We start from the raw sequence: 24,419 nt of genomic DNA, 5'->3' as shown, positions 1-24,419 counted from the left end.
TTATCTTTATGAACTCTTCAGTTGTCCTAAATTTGTTACCTAGGGATTATTTGAGATTTTCTCCACATTCCCTGGCTGCTACTATTCCTGTGTGTGGGCTTTCCCAGCATGTTCTTCCCTGTGGGCCACGATCATAGTGCCGGGCCGAGCCTACGCCATCTCACCCTTTAAAGAGCTTCTGTGTCCTCCCAGTCAGGCATAGCCAGTCCATTCTGCTTATCAGAATTACCTTTCTAAAATTCTGTTTTCAACCAATACCCTTTTCAAAGGCCTCTTAAGACTTAGACTTATCTTCACTCGGAATTAGTCTCTTTAAACATATACTTCAGAACTGTCCAGTCTTTATCTATAACTACTGTCATTTTTATTCTTCATTGAAAATGCTCTTCCTCCTATGAATGTCAACTTTCTTTATCTTGTATTCTTAAGTATTCTATTCTGTCTTAACTTTTCTTTGATTGGCTCTTCTTTCTTCTCTGTTGTCTTCCAAAGCTTGATAAAAACTCATCTATCATCTTTACTAGCACTGTCAACTTTGATATTCATCTCATTCATCTAAATATTGAAATATTTTGTTTTTGTAGAATGTTCTTATTTTACATATAAGTACATATCCTTTTGGCATAAACTTTAATGGACTATCAATACTCTGTATCCCTAGAATTTTATTATATTGGATGTCTTAAATTTTTTTTCATTTTACCTTAAACTATTATAAGTTAATGGCTGTTTTAATAACTGGATCATCAAGTGGAGTTTGGGAGTCTTACGGTAGTTTTTTGGTATGGGTCTTTATAGTTGATCTTGATATACCGTATTTCATCATCCTCTATTAACATCTAAAGTGTGCCTTAAAACTGATGATGGCTGGGCATGGTGGCTCATGGTGCCAGACACCTGTAATCCCAGCACTTTGGGAGCCAAGGCGGGTGGATCACTTGAGCTCAGGAGTTCGAGACCAGCCTGGGCAGCATAGTGAGACACTCGTCTCAATTAAAAAACAAAAACAAACGGATGATGTCTTCTCATAATCTAGAGCATCTTTTTCTTTCTTAGAGGTATGTAAAATAATGGTAAGTTTTAATGATTGATGACAGACTAAGTGCAGTATTTTTTCTAGAATTAAATTTTTTTTCTGTCAACAGTTTTCTCAGATATGCTTATTGGTGAGAGGGGTCTTTTATTTTTTGATAAATTTTAGAGTTTGCTCTCTTGACTAGTATTTTAAATCTGGAGAACTGGGTACAGACATGTACATATGAAAAGTTGTATTTTAGTTATTTCACATTTGATACTTAGAGTAAACCTGCTTTTTAAATACATTTTTTTCTTTTAGGTGGAAGATGAAACTGTTTTACATAACATTCCTTATATGGGAGATGAAGTTTTAGACCAGGATGGTACTTTCATTGAAGAACTAATAAAAAATTATGATGGAAAAGTACATGGGGATAGAGGTGAGCCATATGCTTCTTCTCTTGGAATAAGGGGCTAAAGAACTGAGAGACACTTTTGTTTATGAAGCATATAGGGCATGAGAAAAATTTTAATACTAAAATTAAGTTTTGCACTGAACTATAAGGGACTGAACCTGGGCCCAGGCCTAAGATTTTCAGTATTTTCCCTAAATATTTTTGGGAAAATTAGTTAGGAGGATTATGTTTGCCACTTGATAATTATGCATAGTTGGTTATAACATAATGGCAATAACATGTAAATTAAATAGAACTTGAGTGTATGTAGATTTTAAGATTCTTTAGTAGTAAAATTGATTAGGATTGGGGCTCTGCTTCTGTGGCATATGGGAGCTCCAGCAGCCCCTACTGCTAAAAAATACTGCTCCTCTAGGGACTACAGTACCTGAAATTCAATCATTAGAGTTATGGTTTCAGTTTTTTATGTCCAGGAGGCCCTGTTAAAGTGTCTGAAAGGATAATATTTGTAATATCATCATCCATTGTCATTATCAGCAGAAAGCAGGGTCTGAAATGATCAGTTAAAGGACAGATCCATTGTTTGGGAGGAGGCTAAAGCCACAATCAGTTCCTAGAAGATTCAGTTTTCTACTAGAAACTTTTGGGGAGGGGCCGTTCTACGGAAAGTAGCAGGTATTAAAGATAATTTTGCTTCCTAACTTTGCCTAACGCCAGTCTTGAAAATGATCTTATCTTTTCCTTCCCTCATTTCAATAATAATGTTTTAGTGCTAGTTACTAGGCTATGCCTGGTTTGTCCAAGTAGAAAAAGGATACATAAACTTTTGACGTTACTACTTCTCCTGTGTGTTTCTGACATTTGATGCATTTCAGAATGTGGGTTTATAAATGATGAAATTTTTGTGGAGTTGGTGAATGCCCTTGGTCAATATAATGATGATGACGATGACGATGATGGAGACGATCCTGAAGAAAGAGAAGAAAAGCAGAAAGATCTGGAGGATCACCGAGATGGTATGCCTGATTATTAGGATTCTGTGTAGCCATTACAGCTTTCTTTCAAAAACAGTAGAAAGAGTAGAAATAGGGCTTAGTTTCTTCTTTCTCTTTTTCTTTCTTTGTTAAATATCACATTGATAGCAGTATAATCAAAATTAGCATATTATGGCCAGACAGGGTGGCTAACCCTGTAATCCTAGCACTTGGGAGTCTAAGGTGGGCAGATTGCTTGAGCCCAGGAGTTCAAGACCAGCCTGGGCAACATAGTGAGACCCCATCTCTACTAAAAAGTAAAAAAATGAGGCAGGGTGGTTGCCTGAGCCCAGGAGGTTTAGGCTGCATTGAGCTGTGATTGTGCCACTGCATAGTCTGGCGGGGTGGCAGAGTGAGACCCTGCCTTTAAAAAAAAAAAAAAAAAAGCATAATACTTGCAACATTATCTTCACTTGAGTATCTTTGTTTCCTTTGGCTAGCAAAGAATGTAGTTTTTTGTGTGCTTCACTGGGCATCATTATAATATATAACATTGATATTCACTATGTACAAATTGTGTAATAATCACTTCTTATGCACCAGCTCACTTAATCCTCATAATGGCTTCACGAGATGGATGTTATTATCAGATCCATTTTCTTTTTTTTTTTTTTTGAGACGGAGTCTCGCTGTGTCGCCCAGGCTAGAGTACAGTGGCGCCATCTCTGCTCACTGCAAGCTTCGCCTCCCGGGTTCACGCCATTCTCCTGGCTCAGCCTCCCGAGTAGCTGGGACTACAGGCACCCGCCACCACGCCCGGCTAATTTTTTGTATTTTTTAGTAGAGATGGGGTTTCACCGTGTTAGCCAGGATGGTCTCGATCTCCTGATCTCGTGATCTGCCCGCCTCGGCCTCCCAGAGTGCTAGGATTACAGGCGTGAGCCACTGCGCCCGGCCTATCAGATCCATTTTCTATTTGAGGAGATAGATTTAGAGAGGTTAAGTAACTTATAAGATTATACTATTGGGAAGAAACAGTCAGTAGTTGGTATTCTCTGCTTGGCAAAGCTCATGCTAAGGCAGCATAGAATAATTTGGCGGGTGAAATAGCAATTTCTAAGAAGCATATTTCAAAAAGAGAAAATAACAGAAAGTTACCTTACTGACCTTATTGATCATCTAGTTCAGCTCCTTCATTTTATAGATGAGTAGACAGACCCAAGAGGTAAAGTGATCACTCTCAGTCACAAAATCAGTTAGTAGCAGAGCTGGGAGTAGAACCTAGGTTTATTGCTTCCCAGTGCTCTTAAAGCTTTTCATATTTGAATTTGAATTTGAATTTTGTTTTTGACTGAGTGGCATTCCACAGACCTGTAAAGTATGTGAGAAGTAAGTAAAACACAAAATTGAGATGATTTCTTAGAAAATCAGCTTTGTTATAGAGACATAGTTGGGTGGAGAAAATGAAAGATCAAAAACTTGTTTACTTCCATTCTTTTTTTCCTTTCATATTCTCCTGTTTAGATAAAGAAAGCCGCCCACCTCGGAAATTTCCGTCTGATAAAATTTTTGAAGCCATTTCCTCAATGTTTCCAGATAAGGGCACAGCAGAAGAACTAAAGGAAAAGTAAGATTTGTTCCTTTGAGGCAATCTTGCCCTGTATGGTATGTAACTCACCATTTTGGTTTATTACAAATGGAATCAATGTAGCGGATGAGCCACTACACTTTGTTTACAATGTTTGCAAGATACTTGAAGCAACATGTATACTTGTGGTACTCTGCATTACAAAATATTTCCTGTAGATAGAATAAATACATATGTATAATTTATATGTACACATAAACACACACATATACACATAAAATTTACAGTAGTACATTTACAGGAAAATTATCTGGATACTGGTAGAAATTTGGTGTTTAGTTAAAACTAATATAATATCCTTTTCCATGATATATTTGAATCATATCAATGAATTTGATTCTTGATAACACCATGCACAATATTTAGTTGTCTCTTTATCTAAATAGAGCCATTCCTTTATGTTTTAGGCAAGATAAACATCAAAAGTAACACATGGAAACCTTTTAGAAACTGTTTTCAAAAAAGTGATTTTTGTTTCATGTTTACTTAAATTTTTCTTGGTTAATGTCAGATATAAAGAACTCACCGAACAGCAGCTCCCAGGCGCACTTCCTCCTGAATGTACCCCCAACATAGATGGACCAAACGCTAAATCTGTTCAGAGAGAGCAAAGCTTACACTCCTTTCATACGCTTTTCTGTAGGCGATGTTTTAAATATGACTGCTTCCTACATCGTAAGTGCAATTATTGTACGTTTTCATTTTCTATCTTTGTTGTGGAATTAATGTTTTTAAGCAGCTTGCAGAGTGCTATCATTTATTACAACTAGAATTTATCATTTAATCTTATAGTTACTTTGAAAAATATCTTTAGATCTCAGTATTATTATTTTTACTTTGTTGCTTGAGGATTGCTCTGAAATCTTTTGCATGTATTTCATTTGGACTACTATTTTCCACTAATACGGAATTCAGGTCAGTGATTTTTTTTTTTTTTCCCCCGTAAGTGCTAACTAAGCAGTTGTTTTACAATAAAACTATTATTATGAACTGGTAGCCCAGAGCAACATTGCTGATATTGATGAATAAATTGTGTTAAATAAGAAATTGGCCAAAAAAATGTTCAGGTAAGTGCTTGTTGATTTAATGTAATTTTATTTTATTTTATTTTTTTGTCCTCTGGGTAAGTTGTTTTTTTTAAAATACCTGCATTTGAATACAAGTAAAACGTAAAATGTTCTCAGTGAAAATTTAAGTATGGTATATACAAAAATACTTTTTTCCTCTGGCATTTCTAGGGAATGTGGTTTCTTAGTAAATTTTCCTGGTAATTGAAACTTTTAAGCACAGTTTAAAAGCATCAACTACTTTTGAGGCACATATTTTGAAAATGTATTTAATACTTCCTAATTTTCCTAGAGTAGTTTGCTTATTATAGTTTGGTTTTTCCTATATTGTATTTTAGTACGTCTGTCTATGGCATGGTAATTTCTTTAGGGGCTTTGACCCATTATAAAATCGTTTTCCCCTGTACTCAACGGCCCCACATTGCTTTGTTGTTTTGAGTTCCTGTGCCTACCATTGACGGATTTATTCCTCCTCATTCACCAATGATACGTCCTTTTAAGCTTGCCCAAGTAGCTGTACCTCACCTCCTCCTAAGTGTTTGCTCTACTTGTTTTTGCTGCAGCTAATAATATGTTGAGTGATGTATACATTGGTCTGGAAATGTTAAGTTTTGTTTTTGTGTGTGATATATTAGTGGTTTAGTTATCTTAAAATAGAAAAACTTGAAGTAGATTTTTAGAATTATCATTATATTATTACCTCTTTGCTGTTGTTCTAACTCCACATCTAGTTTAAATTGATTTGGTAGTTTTAAAAATTCGTAGTAAGTCATCCATTTGTTGCTTCAGCCATTGGACAGTTAAGCCCTTGAAATAGTTGTCTTGAATTTCATTTTAATTCCCCTTTACACACCATGAATTTATGAATTACATCCGGTTTTTGTTAAGAATATTGTACATTTTATGTAGATACCATTATAGCAAAAGAAATGAGTGGAAGCACTATTTTGGAGTCGCTGAAAGGTCCTTCCAATTTGTTGTTTATAGATGTAGCATTTAATAAAGATTTTTGCTGTAAAAATGAACCGTAGAAGTAGGACACTACTTTTAAACATTACAATAGAGTTTTTTATTGTGCTATTCAGAGATGAGTAATTTTTTTTTTTTTTTTTTTAACTTGAATCTTGAACCTGTTACTTATCTCATTATTCTAGCTGGGGGAGAAGAGAGGAATATTTTACTTTAATAAAGTTGGCTTTCATGGGGCTAATTGGCTGCCTCCTTGTAGCATTTGGTGGCCATAGGTCCAACTGTGCTAGGCCCACTTTAGTTCTTTTTACAGTAGAGCCAATGTCTTCATCATTCAGTCCTGTTGAGTTCTGTAGGAACTTCATTGTTTTACATTAACTGTGACAAAATACCACACATGGTATATTTTTCTTAGGTAAAATAAGTTACTAAATAAATCATTAAATATATACAATCATGCATTACTTATGGATGGAGATGCATTCTGAGAAATGTGTTGTTAGGTGATTTTGGCATTGTGTAAACACAGAGTGTACTTAAACCTAGATGGTACAGCCCATGACACACCTAGGCCACACATCCCTGCAGCATGCCGCTGTACTGGATACTGGAGGCAGTTGTGACACATTGGCAAGTATTTGTATATTTAAATCATAATAAACATAGAAAATATACAGTAAAAATACAATATTATCTTATGGTACCACTGTTATATATGCGGTCCATCATTGACTCAGATGTTATGCAGCACACGACTGCTTTTTTTTTTTTTTTTTTTTTTTGAGATGAAGTCTCGTTCTGTTGCTCAGGCTGGAGTGCAGTGGTGTGATTTCGGCTCACTGCAACCTCCGCCTGCTGGATTCAAAGGATTCTCCTGTCTCAGCCTCCTGAGTAGCTGGGATTACAGGTGCCTGCCACCACGTCCCGCTAATTTTTGTATTTTTAGTAGAGATGGGGTTTCACCATGTTGGCCAGGCTGGTCTTGAACTCCTGACCTCAAGTGATCCACCTGCCCTGGCTTCCCAAAGTGTTGGGATTACAGGCGTGAGCTACTGTGCCTGGTCGATTGTATGTTGAATATAGCATTTTGTGCTTTAGTTTTCTGGTCTCTATCTTGGGGATATGGTAGTACTTCCTTTACAGAGCTGTTGTGAGGATTAGATGAATTAATGTGGGGAAGATATTTAAAATGGTACCTGGCTCTTGTTAGCTGTTGTTATTTTTAAAATAGGTCATCATTCACATGGTTATGTTTCCAAAAAGTATTAATATGAAGATATGCTGGGCGCGGTGGCTCATCCTTTTAATCCCAGTGCTTTGGGAGGCAGAGGTGGGAGGATTGCTTGAGCCCAAAAGTTTGAGGCTGCAGTGAGCTATGATCATGCTGCTGTACTCCAGCTGGGTGACAGAGTGAGACCCCATCTCTTTTATTAAAAAAAAAAAAAAAAAGGTATGAAAATGTGTACAATAAAGTCTCCCAATGACTTTCTGTTCCCCATCCTTCGAATTTTTACCTCACTCCTTCCACTTTTATTAGTAGTTAACCACTTTTATTAGTTCTCTTGTATTTTTTTACAGTTTCTTTGACAAGTACAAAGATACTCTTTTTTCTGACCATCTTATTTAAATGGTGCCATAGCATTTAGGCTTTTCCCTTTTTTTGGAATAAGGATAGGATTTAATATTGTAGCTATTAGCTTTATCTGTATAGCTGCATAGCCTGTACTGTAGGAGGTTCCAGAACTTACTGGACTGGTCTCTAATGGTGACCATTTGGATTATTTTGAGCCTTATGCTGTAACGGTGCCACAGCAAATATCTGTACCCATTTCATGCAAGTTTAAGTTTACCAGATGAACTCTATTTAGGTATTGCCAAATGACCTGCCATATGGGGATGCAGCACTTTAAAGCCCTACCAGCAAAGTCAGAGAGCCCTGCCCATAGAAGGTGTTACCAAACTAATTTTTAAAATTGATTTTATAAGTGAAAAATGACTTTTAGCATTATTTTTAAATTCTTGTTTTTCTTTATTTTTTAATTTCAGCTTCCCACAGGTGATAAGCATTGTTTTAATATCTGGATTTAATTCCTTTGAATGAGGGTAGGATCTTCGTATATGTTGAAGAGTGACCTATTTTTATTCTTTGTTTTTTTGATTTTGTGAGACAGGGGTCTCGCTCTGTCGCCCAGGCTGGAGTGCAGTGGTGCAGTCTTGGCTCACTGTGACCTCTGCCTCCTGGGTTCAAGTGATTCTCCTGCCTCAGCCTTCTGAGTAGCTGGGATTACAGGCGCGCACCACCTCGCCTGGCTCATATTTGTATTTTTAGTAGAAGCAGGGTTTCACCATGTTGACCAGGCTGGTCTCAAACTCCTGACCTTAGGTAATCCACCCACCTCAGCCTCTCACAGTGTTAGGATTACTGGTGTGAGCCACCGTGCCTGGCCTATTTTTATTCTTGGTCTCATAGGTCTTTTTGATGTCTTAGGAGCTTTTTATATAATCAGGAAATTAGGTTTTTTGAAATATGAGTTGCAATTTTTTTCAAGTTTATTTGGTAAAAGTCCCATAAGCAAAGTTTAAACTTTTTATTTATTTATTTATTTTTTTGAGACAGTCTTGCTCTGTCGCTCAGGCTGGAGTGCAATGGTGTGATCTTGGCTCACTGCAGCCTTTGCCTCCTGGGTTCAAGCGATTCTTGTGCCTCAGCCTCTGGAGTAGCTGGGACTACAGGCACGTGCTACCACATCCAGCTAATTTTTGTATTTGTAGTAGAGATGTGGTTTTGCCATGTTGGCCAGGCTGGTCTCAAACTCCTGACCTCAAGTGATCTGCCTGCCTCAGCCTCTCAAAGTGCTGAGATTACAGGTGTGAGCCACTGTGCCTGGTCAGTTTAAACATTTTTTAAAAAGTAGTTGAATTTATCAGTTACCTTTCCCATTCCAAGATTATAAAGGGTTTCTCACTTTTTCTAGTATGTTTTAGGCTTCATTTTTTAAAACATAAATCTTTGATCCATTTGGAATTTAATATGATGTGGATTATAAATCTGATCCTCTTCCTCACTTCCAAAGTTGCCTAGTTGTTTCATTTACTGAAAAGTTCATCTTTCATTACCTTGAGATATTTCCTTCATTGCCTGTTGCCATATATATTTGGGTTTCTCAACATTGTGTTCCTTTAGTATATTCATGAGGCGGTATTCAGAGATCTCCTGGCAATTCTTGTTTTTCTATATATATTTATTTATTTATTTAGAGAGAGATATATACATACACACATACATACATACACAGGGTCTTGCTCTGTCACCCAGGCCGGAGTGGTACAGTGGCACAATCATGGCTCACTGCAGCCTTGACTTCCTGAGCTCAAGCTATTCTCCTGTCTCAGCTTCCTGCGTAGCTGGGACTACAAGTATGCACCACCATTGCTGGCTAGTTTTCTTTTTCTTTTTTTCTTTTCTTTTTTAGAGATAGGGTCTCACTATGTTGCCCAGGCTGGTCTTAAACTCCTGGCCTCAAGTGATGCTCCTACTTTGGGCTCCCAGAGTGCTGGAATTACAGGCGTGAGCCACTGCACCCAGCCTATATACATTTCAAAATGTTTGTCTAGTTCTTTTTAAAAAAAATTAGTGGTATGTTTATTGGAATCTCATTAAATTTATAAATTACCTAACTTCTTTTTAAAATATAAGGGTTAAGTCTAACTAACCATACCATCACCTCTCTGTGTCCTTTAATTACCTCCCAAGTTTTCTTTATGTGACTCTTATACATTTTTTGTTGAGTATTTGTAGGTATTAAACTTGCTGCTGCTGTTGGGCTTTTTCCACATTTTGTCTTCTGTTTTGTACCCTGCTACCTTACTGCATTGTCTTCATGTTTATCAGTTTCTCAGTACATTCTTAGGAGTTTTCCAGCTGTGTAATTATACTGTCTGTAGTTATTAATGGTTTTGCCTTCTATCCAGTCTTTATAACTGAAGCTTCTTTCTCTTTTCTACCTACTTTATTTATTTATTTTTTGGTTGGGTGGGGGCGGGGAGTGGGGAGGCTTTCTGATAAAAACCAGAAAGCCTGCTAGACAAATTCTAAAAGAGCTGTAACTGTCTTTTCTACCTACTTTAGCTTGTATTTTCAGTACAGTTTAAAAATTAGTAGTGCTGGTAGATAGAGATAAATGTTCTGTCTCTTCTGGATGAGTTTTAGAAAATTATTCTTTACATCCAGGTTTTGAGATTTATTTGTATGCAGTTTATGTGTTCTCTAATGTTCGTTTTATTTTTGTTAATATTCTTGTTCTCTCTATATTTCATTGTCACTTTTTTGTTAAGAAGTGGTTTTTATATTTTAAATTATGTATTTTTTTCTTCAGAGAACCAGCTACAATGTTAGTTTAACTCATAAACAGAAAAATAGTTGTATTAGGGTTCCTAAGCGAACGTAATCCAGCACCAGATTAGTATTGGTGTTAGGCTGTCTGGAGCCTAATTGCTCACACACTTCCAACAGAATCTGAGCCTTGAATTTTTCTTCTTTAAAAACACAACTTTGTCCTTTTTTTTTTTCTTTCCTTTTCTCATCAGTCTTTAAGTATGGCTTTTTACAAATATTTAAAAGATGATTTGTTTCGTGGAAATGTCACTTGTTTTTCTCCAAATTAATTTTCATCTTGTATAGTTCTTAATAGTCCATTTCCAGCATTTCCCTTTTGTATATGAGGAAGCAAGTTTTTTGCAAGAACTTCTGTGAAGTTTGCACTGCTGTCAGTGTTCACACTCTTTTAATGCAGCAGTGTATCTGCATTTGAATCTTTCTGTTACGTTATTTTGGAATTTTAGGTTTCAAACGGTGTATCTTTCTAAAATCCGTTTTTTTGACATTGCAATTTTCTGTGGCAAGACACTATAAGCTCTCACCAGGTTCTTGGATTGGGTATGATTCACAGGAATTGAATGTTAGTAATCTAGGGCTGTCCTCTTTATCATTAAAAATGAGTTTTTACAACTGGTGACAAGCTGATTGCTGACCTTTCTTTAGAAATCAAGAAATTATATGTCAGAATTAATCTGATTTAATTGTAGAAGGACTATCAACTGCTTAAACAGAGATAGTAAGATTCAATTTAAGTAAATGTTTATAACCATAGTTATGTGCATCAGTTTTACTTGCAAGGAGAAAAATGAGAAATCACGACTCATTCCAGAATTTACTGTTTTTCCTTCCTGCTTAATGGTTGGAGGAGGAGGAATGGAGAATACATTGTGATCATTCAGTAAGAGCCTGAAGGAAAGTTGTATGAAGTAACGTAAACCACATATTAGCAAGATTATAATCCATTAATTGACTTTTCCAGTGGAACTGGAAAAGTGAAAAAGTAAGTATTTTATAGTTATATTAGATTCTTTGTTTCATTTATTTTGCAGCCTTTCATGCAACACCCAACACTTATAAGCGGAAGAACACAGAAACAGCTCTAGACAACAAACCTTGTGGACCACAGTGTTACCAGCATTTGGTAAGACTTAGTGCCTTATTATTGCAGAGGGTACTTGAGAGGACTTAATTTTGCACTTTGGTGGAGGTGATCAAGTCAGCGTTAATGTTGTCTGCACCCGTGCTGTTATGGGCCATATGATAGACAGAGCTTTCTCACCCATGCTGTTTCTTCCATAGCTCATGTACTGCACATTTTAGTCCTTCATTAATGTGGTATTATTCTTTTTAAAATCTGTGTTATCTCTTCAGCAACATTTCAAGGTCTTTAGGATCAAGGACTTTTATGCCTTCCACAAAGTCTATGAGAGTTGCAAGGCACAGATAGTCCACTTAGAAAGCAGGCATGCAGTAATCATATGCAGTAGATCCCAAGCCCCTCTCATAGCCATATCCCTCTGCTTGAGTTATAGATGCACTGTCATTTCAGCTATATGATAGGTTCCACAGATTTTTTTTTTTAAATGATGGAGAAAAGGTAAGGGGTTAGGAAAATATGAGGTAGAAAAGTTGTTTTTTACGGGTACTCTCTTATTTTTACCATTTCCCCTCTTTGAACCAAGCCACTCCTACCTAGGAACTAAATGGGTATATATTGCCTGTTGGATTTTGGACAGAAGATTCATTGAATGGCACCTGCAGAAGGTATCCTATTTTTAAGCAATTTGGTTTTTGTAGAATGAAGTATAAAACTGTTGGCTGCTGTCAAACTTCTCCCTTCTATTTCCACTAAAAAAATGGAATTCTTGAGCACTTGTTTTATAATATTCTTTACAAGGCAGAATTTTGTTTGGCTCATCTAAAATGTTTCTGTGGTCTCTATAAACCATGCTCTTACCATTGTTTTATACTTTGAGACTGGATTATTGTACTTCATAATGCAAGATGTAACCCTCACAGTCTTATTCCTGAAGTTCCTTTCATGTCTTCCTGTGGCTGTGTATCCTTCACAGGAAAAAAAATGCTGGATGTTTTAATAGTAAGACAGGAAGTGACAAAGTCAAGCATGTTTGTGTTTTGTGTTCTTGTATACTTTAAATATTAACACGAAGAGGTATGCATTATCTTAATCTCTGCATAGGTAGTCTGACTCCGTGCACATTAGGTATATGATTCTTTCGTAAAGATTCACTTTTAAATAGACTGTATGTCCATAGAGATAATTACCTTTATTACATGAAGTATATTTCATACTTTATCTTCTTATATTTTAACTTAATTGTAACTAGTTAATATATTTTACAAATTCACAATATAGAACTGTCTTGCCTGATTTTTGTACCATTCTAGGAATATATAGAACCCATATTTCTTTTTCTGAAATTTTCAGACTATCAAAAGCATATCAAAACAAGTATATTAGACATGCAAATGATTATTTGTGATAAATGGATAATGTGATAAATTTTTTGACTAACCTGGCTTATATAGTATTTTTTTTCTCTTCCATCAAAATGAGTTTTAGAACTTTGCCCTGATGTTGACATTTTTCATTTCGTAGGAGGGAGCAAAGGAGTTCGCTGCTGCTCTCACCGCTGAGCGGATAAAGACCCCACCAAAACGCCCAGGAGGCCGCAGAAGAGGACGGCTTCCCAATAACAGTAGCAGGCCCAGCACCCCCACCATTAATGTGCTGGAATCAAAGGATACAGACAGTGATAGGGAAGCAGGGACTGAAACGGGGGGAGAGAACAATGATAAAGAAGAAGAAGAGAAGAAAGATGAAACTTCGAGCTCCTCTGGTAAGACACGTCTAATAACTGGGTTTTACTGTTCTGCGAAAGTTCATATTGTGAGGATTAAGGATGTATAATGCATTGAATAATTTTCTTAAAGTTGGTTAGTTTCAGTATAAAGACCAGAGTCTAAGACCAGAGTTATCTCAAGAATGTGTAGCTGTGTTGTTTCTGTTTCCTGCCTCCACCCCTACCTTAGCTTGTGGTGTTTGCCCTGCTTAGTTGTGTGAAAGTTGATGATGCACTTTATTCTCATTCTTTGTGCCATTTTCCTTTTTCGATCTTTCTCAGGTAGGGAATAATGAAATTTGGATCATTTGGTTTAATATTCTTGATGTTCTATGAGTAGTTTTGTTGGAAAATGTGAACTACTGATGAGTTAGTATTTTACCGATTGGATTTTAGTTGTCCTTACCTTTTTGCTTTTTTCTTAAGCACACCCTGAATTTTACTTCTTAATATTATTTCCAATCATTTCTTGACCAGTGCTTACATTTGGTTTTGTAGAAGCAAATTCTCGGTGTCAAACACCAATAAAGATGAAGCCAAATATTGAACCTCCTGAGAATGTGGAGTGGAGTGGTGCTGAAGCCTCAATGTTTAGAGTCCTCATTGGCACTTACTATGACAATTTCTGTGCCATTGCTAGGTTAATTGGGACCAAAACATGTAGACAGGTAAGATATCTGATAAAAATGTTGTTAAAAGAGCTTCAAACATAGAGATAAAAATGTACTCGTTGTCCAAACAAAGAAAATTCTTGGTTATTACTAAGCTCCTATTCATCTCCTAAAAATAATTTTTTTTTCTTCCCAAGAGGGAATTGAATGAAAATTATTCTCCAGGTATGTTGCAGAATTTCCCCACTGTAGACTTTTAAGGTTAGATAGCAGTAGATTTTAAAAGCTAGTAAGAATTTAAATTTAGCATCACAGTTCTTGACCAGAATATAATTACAGCTACCCCTAATGTGAGGGTAGGGACAGCGATGTGTGTTATGTCCCCAGCATCTAGCAGTGTCACAGAACAGACAAAGACATTTTTCTGGTATGCATGAGTATAAGAATGGTTTGCCTAAATAAGACTGTCCTCATGGCTCTGTGACTGTGCCTCTTGTCAGGTGTATGAGTTTAGAGTCAAAGAATCTAGCATCATAGCTCCAGCTCCCGCTGAGGATGTGGATACTCCTCCAAGGAAAAAGAAGAGGAAACACCGGTGAGTCTGTCATGAAGCTGCTTAGAGAAGTCAACACAGATAGACACTGCAGGCAAGGCCCTTCCTAAGGACTGTTGTTGGTTTCTACTTAGTCTATTTTTAAAAAACCTGAAACTGCCATCAAAAACAGAACTATGGAATCTTATTTCCACTGGGAATTGCTAGTATTTTTCTATAAGAATACAGTAGCCTTCAGTATATTTGGTATGTTAAGAGTCATAAAAATTATGGTTACCAGACTGCATTTGGGTTAAGAAAAACATATTTAGTAGCTTTTGCAGTAAAGGTTACATAAACAATTACTTTAACATCATGAAATGTTCTGTGTTTCTGATGTGAGCTCTGGGCCAGTTTTTAGAAGTATCTTTTATTCCAGGAGCTTGAATTTCTAAGTTGTGTGGCATAGCATTCTGATACTCCTAATGGGTACCCTACTTTAAGCCTGTGTGAATGTTATTTTCACCTTAGTGAATGTTTTCAGGCTGATTTGATTTGTAAATGTAGAGCCAGAAAAATTGATGAATGGACTATCTGCTCTAATCTCCCCATACCTCCACCTCACATTTTAAAAACGAGAAACATAATTGGGTAGGTAAGGGTGCAGTTAGATTATGCTTCTTAAATTGTGTACAGGCTCATGTTACATTTTGTTACTGTAACATTTTGTTACTTTAACAAAAATAAGTGTAGGGCCAACCCAATTTAGAATTTTTTTAAAGTCAAGTTTTTATTTTTATTTAGGCTTTAGGAGATGCTTCTGAAATTTTGGTTGAATGATTTCTGACCATGTAGTTCACTTGATTGGTTTATGATGCCTGAAATAAGAGGAAGTGATCAGTGTCATCCACATCAGAATAAATCAACAGGCAGACACACCTGCTGCTTTGTGCAGCATTGGGAGCTCAGGAGTTCTGACCAGGAGTCATGGATGAACACAGGAAATGACGACTTGCCACACCTGGGGCAGCCTGCGCCATCAAGCTGTTCAAGTTGCTTCAAACTGATGGCAGATAGAAACTGGGCAGGGCATGACTCTTGGCTTTAACGCATTCCTGTATTCATGGCACAGATAGATCCAGTTAAGCAGCTCTCTGTTGGATTTGTAGCTTCCCGCAGAAGTTTGGTTTAATTTTCTTTGTGTTTTTGCAGGTTGTGGGCTGCGCACTGCAGAAAGATACAGCTGAAAAAGGGTTAGCATCTTTCCATTCCCCTCATTATTAACTTAACAATGTCTGCTTTGTTTTCATTTGTTTTAGAATAGTAACTGGATTAGAGCTTGGGTTATTCTAATATAATTGCCTTCCGTATGTTAAACCAATTTGAATGGAGGATGTCTACTGATGAATCCCCAGTCAATTCTCTTCTGTAAAAGTGGAGGCTGACTGGAAGGTGTGAGTCCGAGTCAGTTGAAGGAGAAGTGCTTTGGGATGGGACTGAGATGTAGCCATGCTCTAGATGGAACTCATAAGCACTTGGGGGTGGGACAGTATTTTTGCCATCGTTTTGGAAACCGGAATATGTGTAATGTTATGCATTCAGTAAAGGCAGGCCAGTTACACTCCACAGGTAGTAGGGAAGAATGTACTCGTGTTAATTGTGTATGATCGTTTCCATCTCCCTGGATTCATTGGCCTGCATGATGTTATCTTTACTCAGACGGCTCCTCTAACCATGTTTACAACTATCAACCCTGTGATCATCCACGGCAGCCTTGTGACAGTTCGTGCCCTTGTGTGATAGCACAAAATTTTTGTGAAAAGTTTTGTCAATGTAGTTCAGAGTGTAAGTATTTGTTGCTTTGATGCAATTGCATGAGAACTAAATAGGTCTTTGGTTAGCAATTTAAAAAATCAAAAAGAAGAACACGGGAGCACTCCCTTGTTTACTTGACGAAACTCATCAATTTGACAAGTGTTTATTGAGCCCCATACCTGGCCCTGTGCCAGTGGCCAGTCAGTCGCCTGGGTGTTGTGTGTCTATGTGTGTGAGGCAGGCAAAGTTGTACTAAAGGAACCTGAATTTTATTTTTTTCTTCTTTGATCATTTAAATTAAGTTGTATTAAAGTTGGCACAGATTGTAAGAGGAATCTAGAAGGAGCTACCCAAATAATTTTTGGGCACCAGAAATTGTCAGAGTAGGAGAGTTTTAGTCTTCAGATTAAGGGAATGTAGCATAAACATAGATTTTTATAATTGTTTAATGAGACTGCACATGAAGCTTGGGTACTAAGGGAGTGTTTAGAACTAGGGGCTATTGGAATGGTCAAGGACCATGGATATTGTTCCATCCAGACCCTTTATTCACACTGACTTTAAATATATACACTATTTAACAAATGGAAAATGGAAAAACAACTCAGTGGTGGTCTTTTTCAGTGCAAACAGCTATAACTTCGCTGTTAATACTTCCATTTCCTTGTCTATATAGTAGGGTAATAAGGTGGTTGTGAGGGTTGAGAGTCAGTCAGATGCCCAGTACAGCCCTTGCCATGTATCTTTCTGCAAGTTTTTGCATATGGTGATGATGGTGATGAGTGAAGAACCTCCAAACCTCTCTCTCAAGGTCAAAACCGCTTTCCGGGATGCCGCTGCAAAGCACAGTGCAACACCAAGCAGTGCCCGTGCTACCTGGCTGTCCGAGAGTGTGACCCTGACCTCTGTCTTACTTGTGGAGCCGCTGACCATTGGGACAGTAAAAATGTGTCCTGCAAGAACTGCAGTATTCAGCGGGGCTCCAAAAAGGTGAGCAACAAGTCGCTTCTGGAAGATTGTTTGTAGTTAGCTATTTAGTGATGCAAATGTCAGGATTGTCTTAGATGATTTAGCTGGGGCAAAAAGTAAAAGTGACCCTTGAAAGGTGCAACTGATGAGAAAGTGTTGATAATTTTCTCTGGGTAATGCACCCTTGGGCAGTCTCTTCAGTTTTATATAGAGCACCGTACTCTGATAGTAGGAGAAACCAGCAAATTCTGAGAAGTAGCCATTTATGGTATCAGATTTAGGAATAAGAGGTATTTTTTCTAGCTGTTTAATAGATTATTTGAATTTCTCTTTTAGTTAATAGAACTAGTAGTTTATCTAGTATCCTTAATGCAAATAAATGGTAATTTCTATCAAAATATAGACTCATTCTCATCAAAGAGTATTTATAGATTCCTTGTTATGTAGAGTAAAAGATGAAATTTCCCATGGCAGGTTTTTATAGACTTACTTCCTGTTTGTTTAATAACCTTGAAAAAAACCCAGCTAGGAACTCTATATTTTTAGTCTGGGGAATTGTATGTAGGTGATTTAACTCTATCAGCCAGGAAGTAATGATTGAGCAAAAGACACTTCAGCAGCATGTATTTGGGAAATTACGTATCTTTTTTTTTTTTTTTTTTTTTAGGGCAGATGATAAGTTCTTTCTTCAGTCAGTTCTTTTTATAATAATAGCTGACATTTATTAAGCATGTAAAAATAGCAGGCACTGTTTTGAGTGCTTTAGTGGATTCGTTCATTGATTCTCCTAACCCTGTGAGTGAGGAATAAGTGTTAACCCCATTTTACGGGTAAGGAAACCCAAAGTCACAAGACTTATTAAAGGAGCAGGAGATCAAATCCTCCAGGCTCCCATTAACCTGCTCTTACACTCTGTGTGTGTGTGTATGTGGGGTGTAGAGTAGACATATCTTTGTTGTTGGACCATTTATTTATAATTGAGAACACACTTCTTACCAGCAAGTCCTCTTCTACCAGAAATTCTGCTCCAGGCAAAACATTGAAGTTCTCTTGGTTTTGTTTGTGTCTTTGAACCAAAGTCTGTGTTTATGGCAGAGAGTTGTGCAGGGTGGTGGGTTTTTTGTTTTTGTTTTTAGCTTTGACTTTTTTTCTTTTCTGTTAGACGTTTAGATCATTTTACTCTAGGCAGTTACATGTCCATTTAGGTCATTGGATCACAGTGACTCTGGTTCAGTTTCCGATGGCATACCTGCTCAGACCTAAAAATCTCAATTTCCCCCCCAAACAACTTACCATTGTACGCCTTCCTCACTTTGTTCAGAAAGTGGGTAATTCTATTCATACTGACATGTCCTGTTTGTAAGACATTTTTTAACTCTTAAAAATGTTAAACTATGGAGATACCTTTTACCAGCTGGGTTTCATTTGCATAGCAGTATTTAGCTAATTTAGTTTCTGATCAGAAGGCTATTTGGGAAGTTCACCCTGACAGTTGAGTGGTAAGATGGTCCAGAGTAGGAATAGATAGGAAGCCTTTGGAAAGGTCACAAGAAAATTTTGGATGAAAGCATAATACTGAGCCGTGATGAAAAATTGGCATATGTTTGGGAACACATCCCTAAATACATAATTTACAGCAATGATCATCTTGGCATTTCTGCTGAAAGTAGACTGCTGGACTGACAAGATCATGATAACACCTCCCAGTAGTTTCTTGTGTTATCCTGAGGAGGTGAGGTGGAAGAACAAATCCAAAGCCAAGCTGCTATGGGCTTCAGAGGGAACCAACGCCAGTGAACAATCAGGGGGTGTCCTGGGGCTGAAAATGGAATAACTATTAATAGAATCACTTGGGGGAAGTAGAGGGAAAGGTATGAAGAGGAAGAGTGATTTGGTGGTGTCCTTATATTAAATTCAGGTTGAAAGTGAATTACTCGAGGAAATCAAGGGCTGAAGAAACAGGGAAGCCAAAAGTGCAGCAGGCCTAGAGCACCTTGCTGAACGATGGTCATTGCAGAGGACCAACACCAGCAAAAGATTTTCTGTAAGACAGAGATTCTTATCTGCTGCATGAGGAAAACATAATGTTCATAGTTAGCCATTCTCAGCAGCTTTCACATTGACTGAAGCTGTGTGCTCAATTACTGCCTTAGAACAAACAAGGTCTGAGGATTTACATTGATAGCTTTTGTTTTCATTCTGTAGTCTACTTTGTCCCCAGTCCATCTTCACCCTCCTTTTTTGATTATGTGATTGTGTTTTATTTTCTAGCATCTATTGCTGGCACCATCTGATGTGGCAGGCTGGGGGATTTTTATCAAAGATCCTGTGCAGAAAAATGAATTCATCTCAGAATACTGTGGAGAGGTAAGGCACTGATTACCTGTATTCAGGTGGCATTGTATATACTAACTTTTCTTTATTTTAGATTGATTTTATTAGATAAGTCTGTGGGTTTGATTGGAAATAAATTGCCGTAAACTGCCTTTTCAGCCTGGACTTCTGCATGTTTGTGGATTTGCATGCTTAGTAACTGGATTGTGCTGGGCGCAGTGGCCGACTCCTGTAATCCCAGCATTTTGGGAGGCCGAGGCAGGTGGATCGGTTGAGCTCAGGAGTTGGAGACCAGCATGGGCAACATGGCAAGACCCCATTGCTACAAAAACTGCACAAATTAGCCGGGCATGGTGGTGCCTACTTGTAGTCCGAGCTACTTGGGAGCTGAGGCAGGAAGATCACTTGAGCCTGGGAGAGCCTGGGAGGTTGAGGCTGCAGTGAGCCATGTTTATGCTACTGCACTCCAGCCTGGGTGACAAAGTGAGACCCTGTCTCAGAGGGAAAAAAACAAAACAAAACAGGATTGCTTGGTTCTAGCCACATTTAGCTTTTCTCATCTAGGGACAACAGGGAGAACAAGAGCTTTACCATAGAGTGTCCTGCTTAATCCACAACCTAGTTGATAAGGACCGAGAAACAATGTCATTAGTTATTCACCTTTTACATTGTTGAGTTACCGAAAAATCATAGGCCTAGCTTCAGTTTGGAACCAGCTCACCCAAAAAGAATTTTTTTTTTTTTGAGACGGAGTTTCGCTCTTGTTGCCTAGGCTGGAGTGCAGTGGCATGATTTTGGCTCATTGCAACCTCCGCCTCCCGGGTTCAAGCGATTCTCCTGCCTCAGCCTCCCAAGTAGCTGGGATTATAGGCATGCGCCACCGCACCCAGGTGATCTGCCTGCCTCGGCCTCCAAAAGTGCTGGGATTACAGGCGTGAGCCACTGCAGCTGGCTTTTTTAAAAAACTCAGCAAAAAGATTTTGATTCCTCACTTTCTCCAAGGATAATTACTTCAGGATGTGGAAATATTTCTGAGTTGGGGTCCTTAGTAGACAGTTATTCTTTGATTTATTAGTGTGCAGACTGAATGGGAAAGAGAACTTGGCTGTAGTGACCCTTTTTGTTGCGTTTTCTCCAGAAGGTCCAGTATTCACTCTGTGTGCTTTTGTGTGTTCTGTCAGGCTTGATCACCTTTATCCAAAAGAATTTTCTCCTGTGTCTTTCTTTTTAGATTATTTCTCAAGATGAAGCTGACAGAAGAGGGAAAGTATATGATAAATACATGTGCAGCTTTCTGTTCAACTTGAACAATGGTATGTTTCAGAGCTGGGAGGCAGTGAGTTCCTCTGAGTTGCATGTGGCAGCCTTCTGCCGGCCGAGTGTTCAGAAACGAGGGTAGAGGTCAGGGCGGTGACCAGAGGGAGGATCTCCTTAGAGGCATGGGGGGGCTGCTTGCTTGAAAGGAACTGCAGCAAGGAATTCCTCGGAGCAGATAGACTAGATGTGCAGGAAACCGCCTCTTTCGAGTTCGGGCCGTCTGTGGGTGGCGCTATCCCAGCATGTGGCTGTGAAGGGGACGTTGTGCTCTTGCTGCTCACCTCACCTCTTGTGTTCAGGTAGCTCAGCACACCTCCTCCAGTCAGTGCCTCTGAGCGGGGAGGGAGGGGAGGAGCACTGCATTTGCAACCATCTTCCAGACTCCCCTGGATATTCTCAAAGGACTGAGAGGAAAGGCAGCTGCTTTCATAGCTGATGTTCTGGGATAGAATGTAAGGCTGTGTAGGGATGTTTCTGGTGGGATTATGTGAAAATGGAGGTAGGCTTAACATGTAAGATATTCAGAGAAACTCTTAGTTGGAACAAGTAGAATAGGTTTTTTTCTATGAACGCTTTATAGACATTATAATGAAAAAAACTAATTTTAAATGTGAAAATGCCTATTCTTGATGTTTGGAAGGATTTTGTCAGATTTTTTTTTTTTTTTTTTTTGCTGTGTTTTGCTCAGTAATGTATGTTTATAGTTGATAATTAATAGCTTTTGAGTCAGATAACCATCTTGAATTATAGGTAATTAATTTTAACCTGGAACAATAGTGTATTCTTCCAAATGTCATTTCTTACTGAATGAAGTTGCTTGAATGATTTATTTGCTTTTGCAGGCAAACCCTGAAGAACTGTAACCAGTTGCATTTACAGAATCATAATAACTTGATTTACTTATAACTGAAATTATTCAGTGGGCTGTGCTTATTTCTTTTTAGATTTTGTGGTGGATGCAACCCGCAAGGGTAACAAAATTCGTTTTGCAAATCATTCAGTAAATCCAAACTGCTATGCAAAAGGTAGGTACCTTTGACGTCAGGATTGGAACTCCCTTTTCAGTCCTGTGATGAGGGACTTGAATGCTTCTGGGATAGTTGTTACGTGAACAAGTCAGTTAAGCCCCCGTGGTCTGTCTTCATGCTCACTGACACCAGTGTGTCTCTTTCCAGTTATGATGGTTAACGGTGATCACAGGATAGGTATTTTTGCCAAGAGAGCCATCCAGACTGGCGAAGAGCTGTTTTTTGATTACAGGTTGGTAAAGTGCATTTCTAGCATGATCTCTAAGGGCTTTTGCTACTGGATTGTGAACTCTGGACAAAGGAGGGTTTTTAGTTCTTTGCTTCTTTTGACGGGTCACTTTGCCGTGAGCATTAGTGGGGAATTAGGTTACACTTTCCTGTTATGTATTCATTATCCATTTATTTATTATACAAGTCGTGCTTATTTTAAAAATAGAGTAAAATCCATGCAGAAAGCCCCATTTCTCACCCTGCTGTTGACAGCTGGGTGAGTCCTAGACCTTCTCATATCATGCCACATGCTGCATGCTTGCTCGTGGAGCGTTTTCCAGATAAGTGTGATCACACTGTCCTATAGATTTTTCTGCAACATGGTTTTACTTGACAGTATACTATGTATATCTTTATGGATTAGATCTACTTAATTTATTGTTTGCTATGATACTTATTACACATATCATTACCATTTTAAAAGGTGCTATTGGCAAATCGCTGTCTGATCACCCTGTGGGGATGCCTGGGACACGTGGGCCACTGATGGTATCTGTGTGGTGAGGCATTAGGCTGCCAGTTGACACTGTCAAGCTCTGTGGGATACATTTAAGTCAGCCATTGAATACAGATTTAGGTGCAGTCAGTCAGATGACTGTCTAGTTAATGAACTCCTGTGGCCCCGTGTACATCCCACCCAGAAGCTGTCTTTGAGTACTGAGTTCTTGCATATTCAGGCTGGCCTTTAATGGCTGTTGCACAGCAGAGAGCTCTTAGTGAGGCAGACAGGGTCTGAGTGAAGGGCCCACTTTAGCAAAGGCCGCTGCCTTCACTCCAGGCTGGCTCTGAATGAAGTGTGTGGGGTGGCGCTTCCTTGGGATGACCCGGTGGCCTCACCCCCCGTGGTGGGCTTCTTGTGCTCTTTTCTGGGTGTCTGCTGCACTCCAGTTCTGTCTTCACCTGGGGGAGCAACTGGCGGGCTGCTCTTTGGCCCTGTTTGCCATGGTCATCATGTTTTCCAGACCATGGTTCTATTTTGCCTTTCCAGCGTCAGGCCTAAACATCCTGATGTGAACCAGCCTTCCTGGGGCCACTTGCTTCAGAGGCATAGGGGAGGCTGGTCAAGCTCTGAGAATGCTTGTAGACAGGTTTGTTCAGTTCAGAACTTGGCAGCATCTCAATTAGATGGCCAGCAACACAGACCTATGCATTGCCTTCTATGAATGTGCCCTTATGCAGGCAGCTGTGTAATTGGATGGGTTTTTTTTTTTTTTAAAAGACATTTTAATGCACCCACTATCTTCAGCAGGCTTTGTTGTGTTAAGTCTCAGCACATGTTGGATGGGTGGCCATCCAGCAGACATCTCCTTCCTGTTGTTTCAGATACAGCCAGGCTGATGCCCTGAAGTATGTCGGCATCGAAAGAGAAATGGAAATCCCTTGACATCTGCTACCTCCTCCCCCTCCTCTCTGAAACAGCTGCCTTAGCTTCAGGAACCTCGAGTACTGTGGGCAATTTAGAAAAAGAAAATGCAGTTTGAAATTCTGAATTTGCAAAGTACTGTAAGAATAATTTATAGTAATGAGTTTAAAAATCAACTTTTTATTGCCTTCTCACCAGCTGCAAAGTGTTTTGTACCAGTGAATTTTTGCAATAATGCAGTATGGTACATTTTTCAACTTTGAATAAAGAATACTTGAACTTGTCCTTGTTGAGTCATTTCTCATAACGTGTCAATAACTGCTTTTAGGACTGCTCAACAAAAAACTTTTAAATTTAACTCCTTGGGTTTGTCTTCGTATGAATCTTGATTTAACTAATACTGCCTGTTAATATGTGGTAGACATATATGAAGAACACTGCTGTGCATCCTGAGGGCTTACGCAGTAAAGGGCTTGATCTTATAGACAAGACCAGGGTGGGTACGTTCCAGTCAGCTGTGCAACCTGGAGAAAGTGATTTAACCTCCAAGTCTGTTCCCCATATATAAACTGACAGAGTAGACTTAGGTTATTTTTAAGAACTTACCTAGTTCTAAACTCCATTAGTCTAGATAGAGTTCTTTAGAAACACAATATAAGTTGGGATTCCTTACCTACCTTATCACAAAAGGTGATAGATATAACCAAACTGTAGTTTTATATCTTCTCAAAGAGGTAAAAATCACAAACTCTGAAAGCATCAAGGAAACGACATGTACCTTGCATGCCTTATGATAATGTGGTTGGTCTCAGAATTTGCGTTTAACTTCCTGCACCCTCTGCAGGTA

At 38.5% G+C, this 24,419-nt stretch overlaps 1 protein-coding gene and 1 non-coding gene across 18 annotated transcripts in view; one reads left to right on the top strand and one right to left on the bottom strand.

The window, feature by feature from the left end:
- The window catches only part of EZH2 (enhancer of zeste 2 polycomb repressive complex 2 subunit), a 76,115-nt gene extending 52,260 nt beyond the window's left edge, over nucleotides 1–23,855 (top strand). For 9 of the 17 annotated variants that reach the window (XM_054560701.1, XM_024249999.3, XM_054560692.1 and 6 more), the window contains 16 exons: nucleotides 1,337–1,457; nucleotides 2,309–2,449; nucleotides 3,932–4,034; nucleotides 4,567–4,745; nucleotides 11,519–11,610; nucleotides 13,090–13,330; nucleotides 13,832–14,001; nucleotides 14,445–14,539; nucleotides 15,689–15,729; nucleotides 16,196–16,321; nucleotides 17,103–17,281; nucleotides 19,532–19,627; nucleotides 20,826–20,907; nucleotides 21,856–21,936; nucleotides 22,087–22,171; nucleotides 23,533–23,855. In XM_054560701.1, the coding sequence (XP_054416676.1) occupies nucleotides 1,337–1,457; nucleotides 2,309–2,449; nucleotides 3,932–4,034; nucleotides 4,567–4,745; nucleotides 11,519–11,610; nucleotides 13,090–13,330; nucleotides 13,832–14,001; nucleotides 14,445–14,539; nucleotides 15,689–15,729; nucleotides 16,196–16,321; nucleotides 17,103–17,281; nucleotides 19,532–19,627; nucleotides 20,826–20,907; nucleotides 21,856–21,936; nucleotides 22,087–22,171; nucleotides 23,533–23,593 (1,893 nt within the window). In that variant the 3' untranslated portion in view covers nucleotides 23,594–23,855. The remainder of the gene's footprint in view (nucleotides 1–1,336; nucleotides 1,458–2,308; nucleotides 2,450–3,931; nucleotides 4,035–4,566; nucleotides 4,746–11,518; nucleotides 11,611–13,089; nucleotides 13,331–13,831; nucleotides 14,002–14,444; nucleotides 14,540–15,688; nucleotides 15,730–16,195; nucleotides 16,322–17,102; nucleotides 17,282–19,531; nucleotides 19,628–20,825; nucleotides 20,908–21,855; nucleotides 21,937–22,086; nucleotides 22,172–23,532) is intronic. The other 8 variants (XM_063725805.1, XM_024250000.3, XM_054560699.1 and 5 more) reach the window with 3 other exon arrangements.
- LOC112134464 (U7 small nuclear RNA) lies at nucleotides 10,142–10,203 on the bottom strand. The gene has a single exon (XR_002915890.1). It is a non-coding gene; the product is annotated as a U7 small nuclear RNA (small nuclear RNA).
- Nucleotides 23,856–24,419: the final 564 nt, after the last annotated feature.

This window comes from Pongo abelii, chromosome 6 (assembly GCF_028885655.2).
Source record: "Pongo abelii isolate AG06213 chromosome 6, NHGRI_mPonAbe1-v2.0_pri, whole genome shotgun sequence".
Taxonomy (NCBI): Eukaryota; Metazoa; Chordata; class Mammalia; order Primates; family Hominidae; genus Pongo; species Pongo abelii.
The sequence above is the reverse complement of the archived record's forward strand: the minus strand, read 5'-3'. Positions and strand labels throughout refer to the sequence as shown.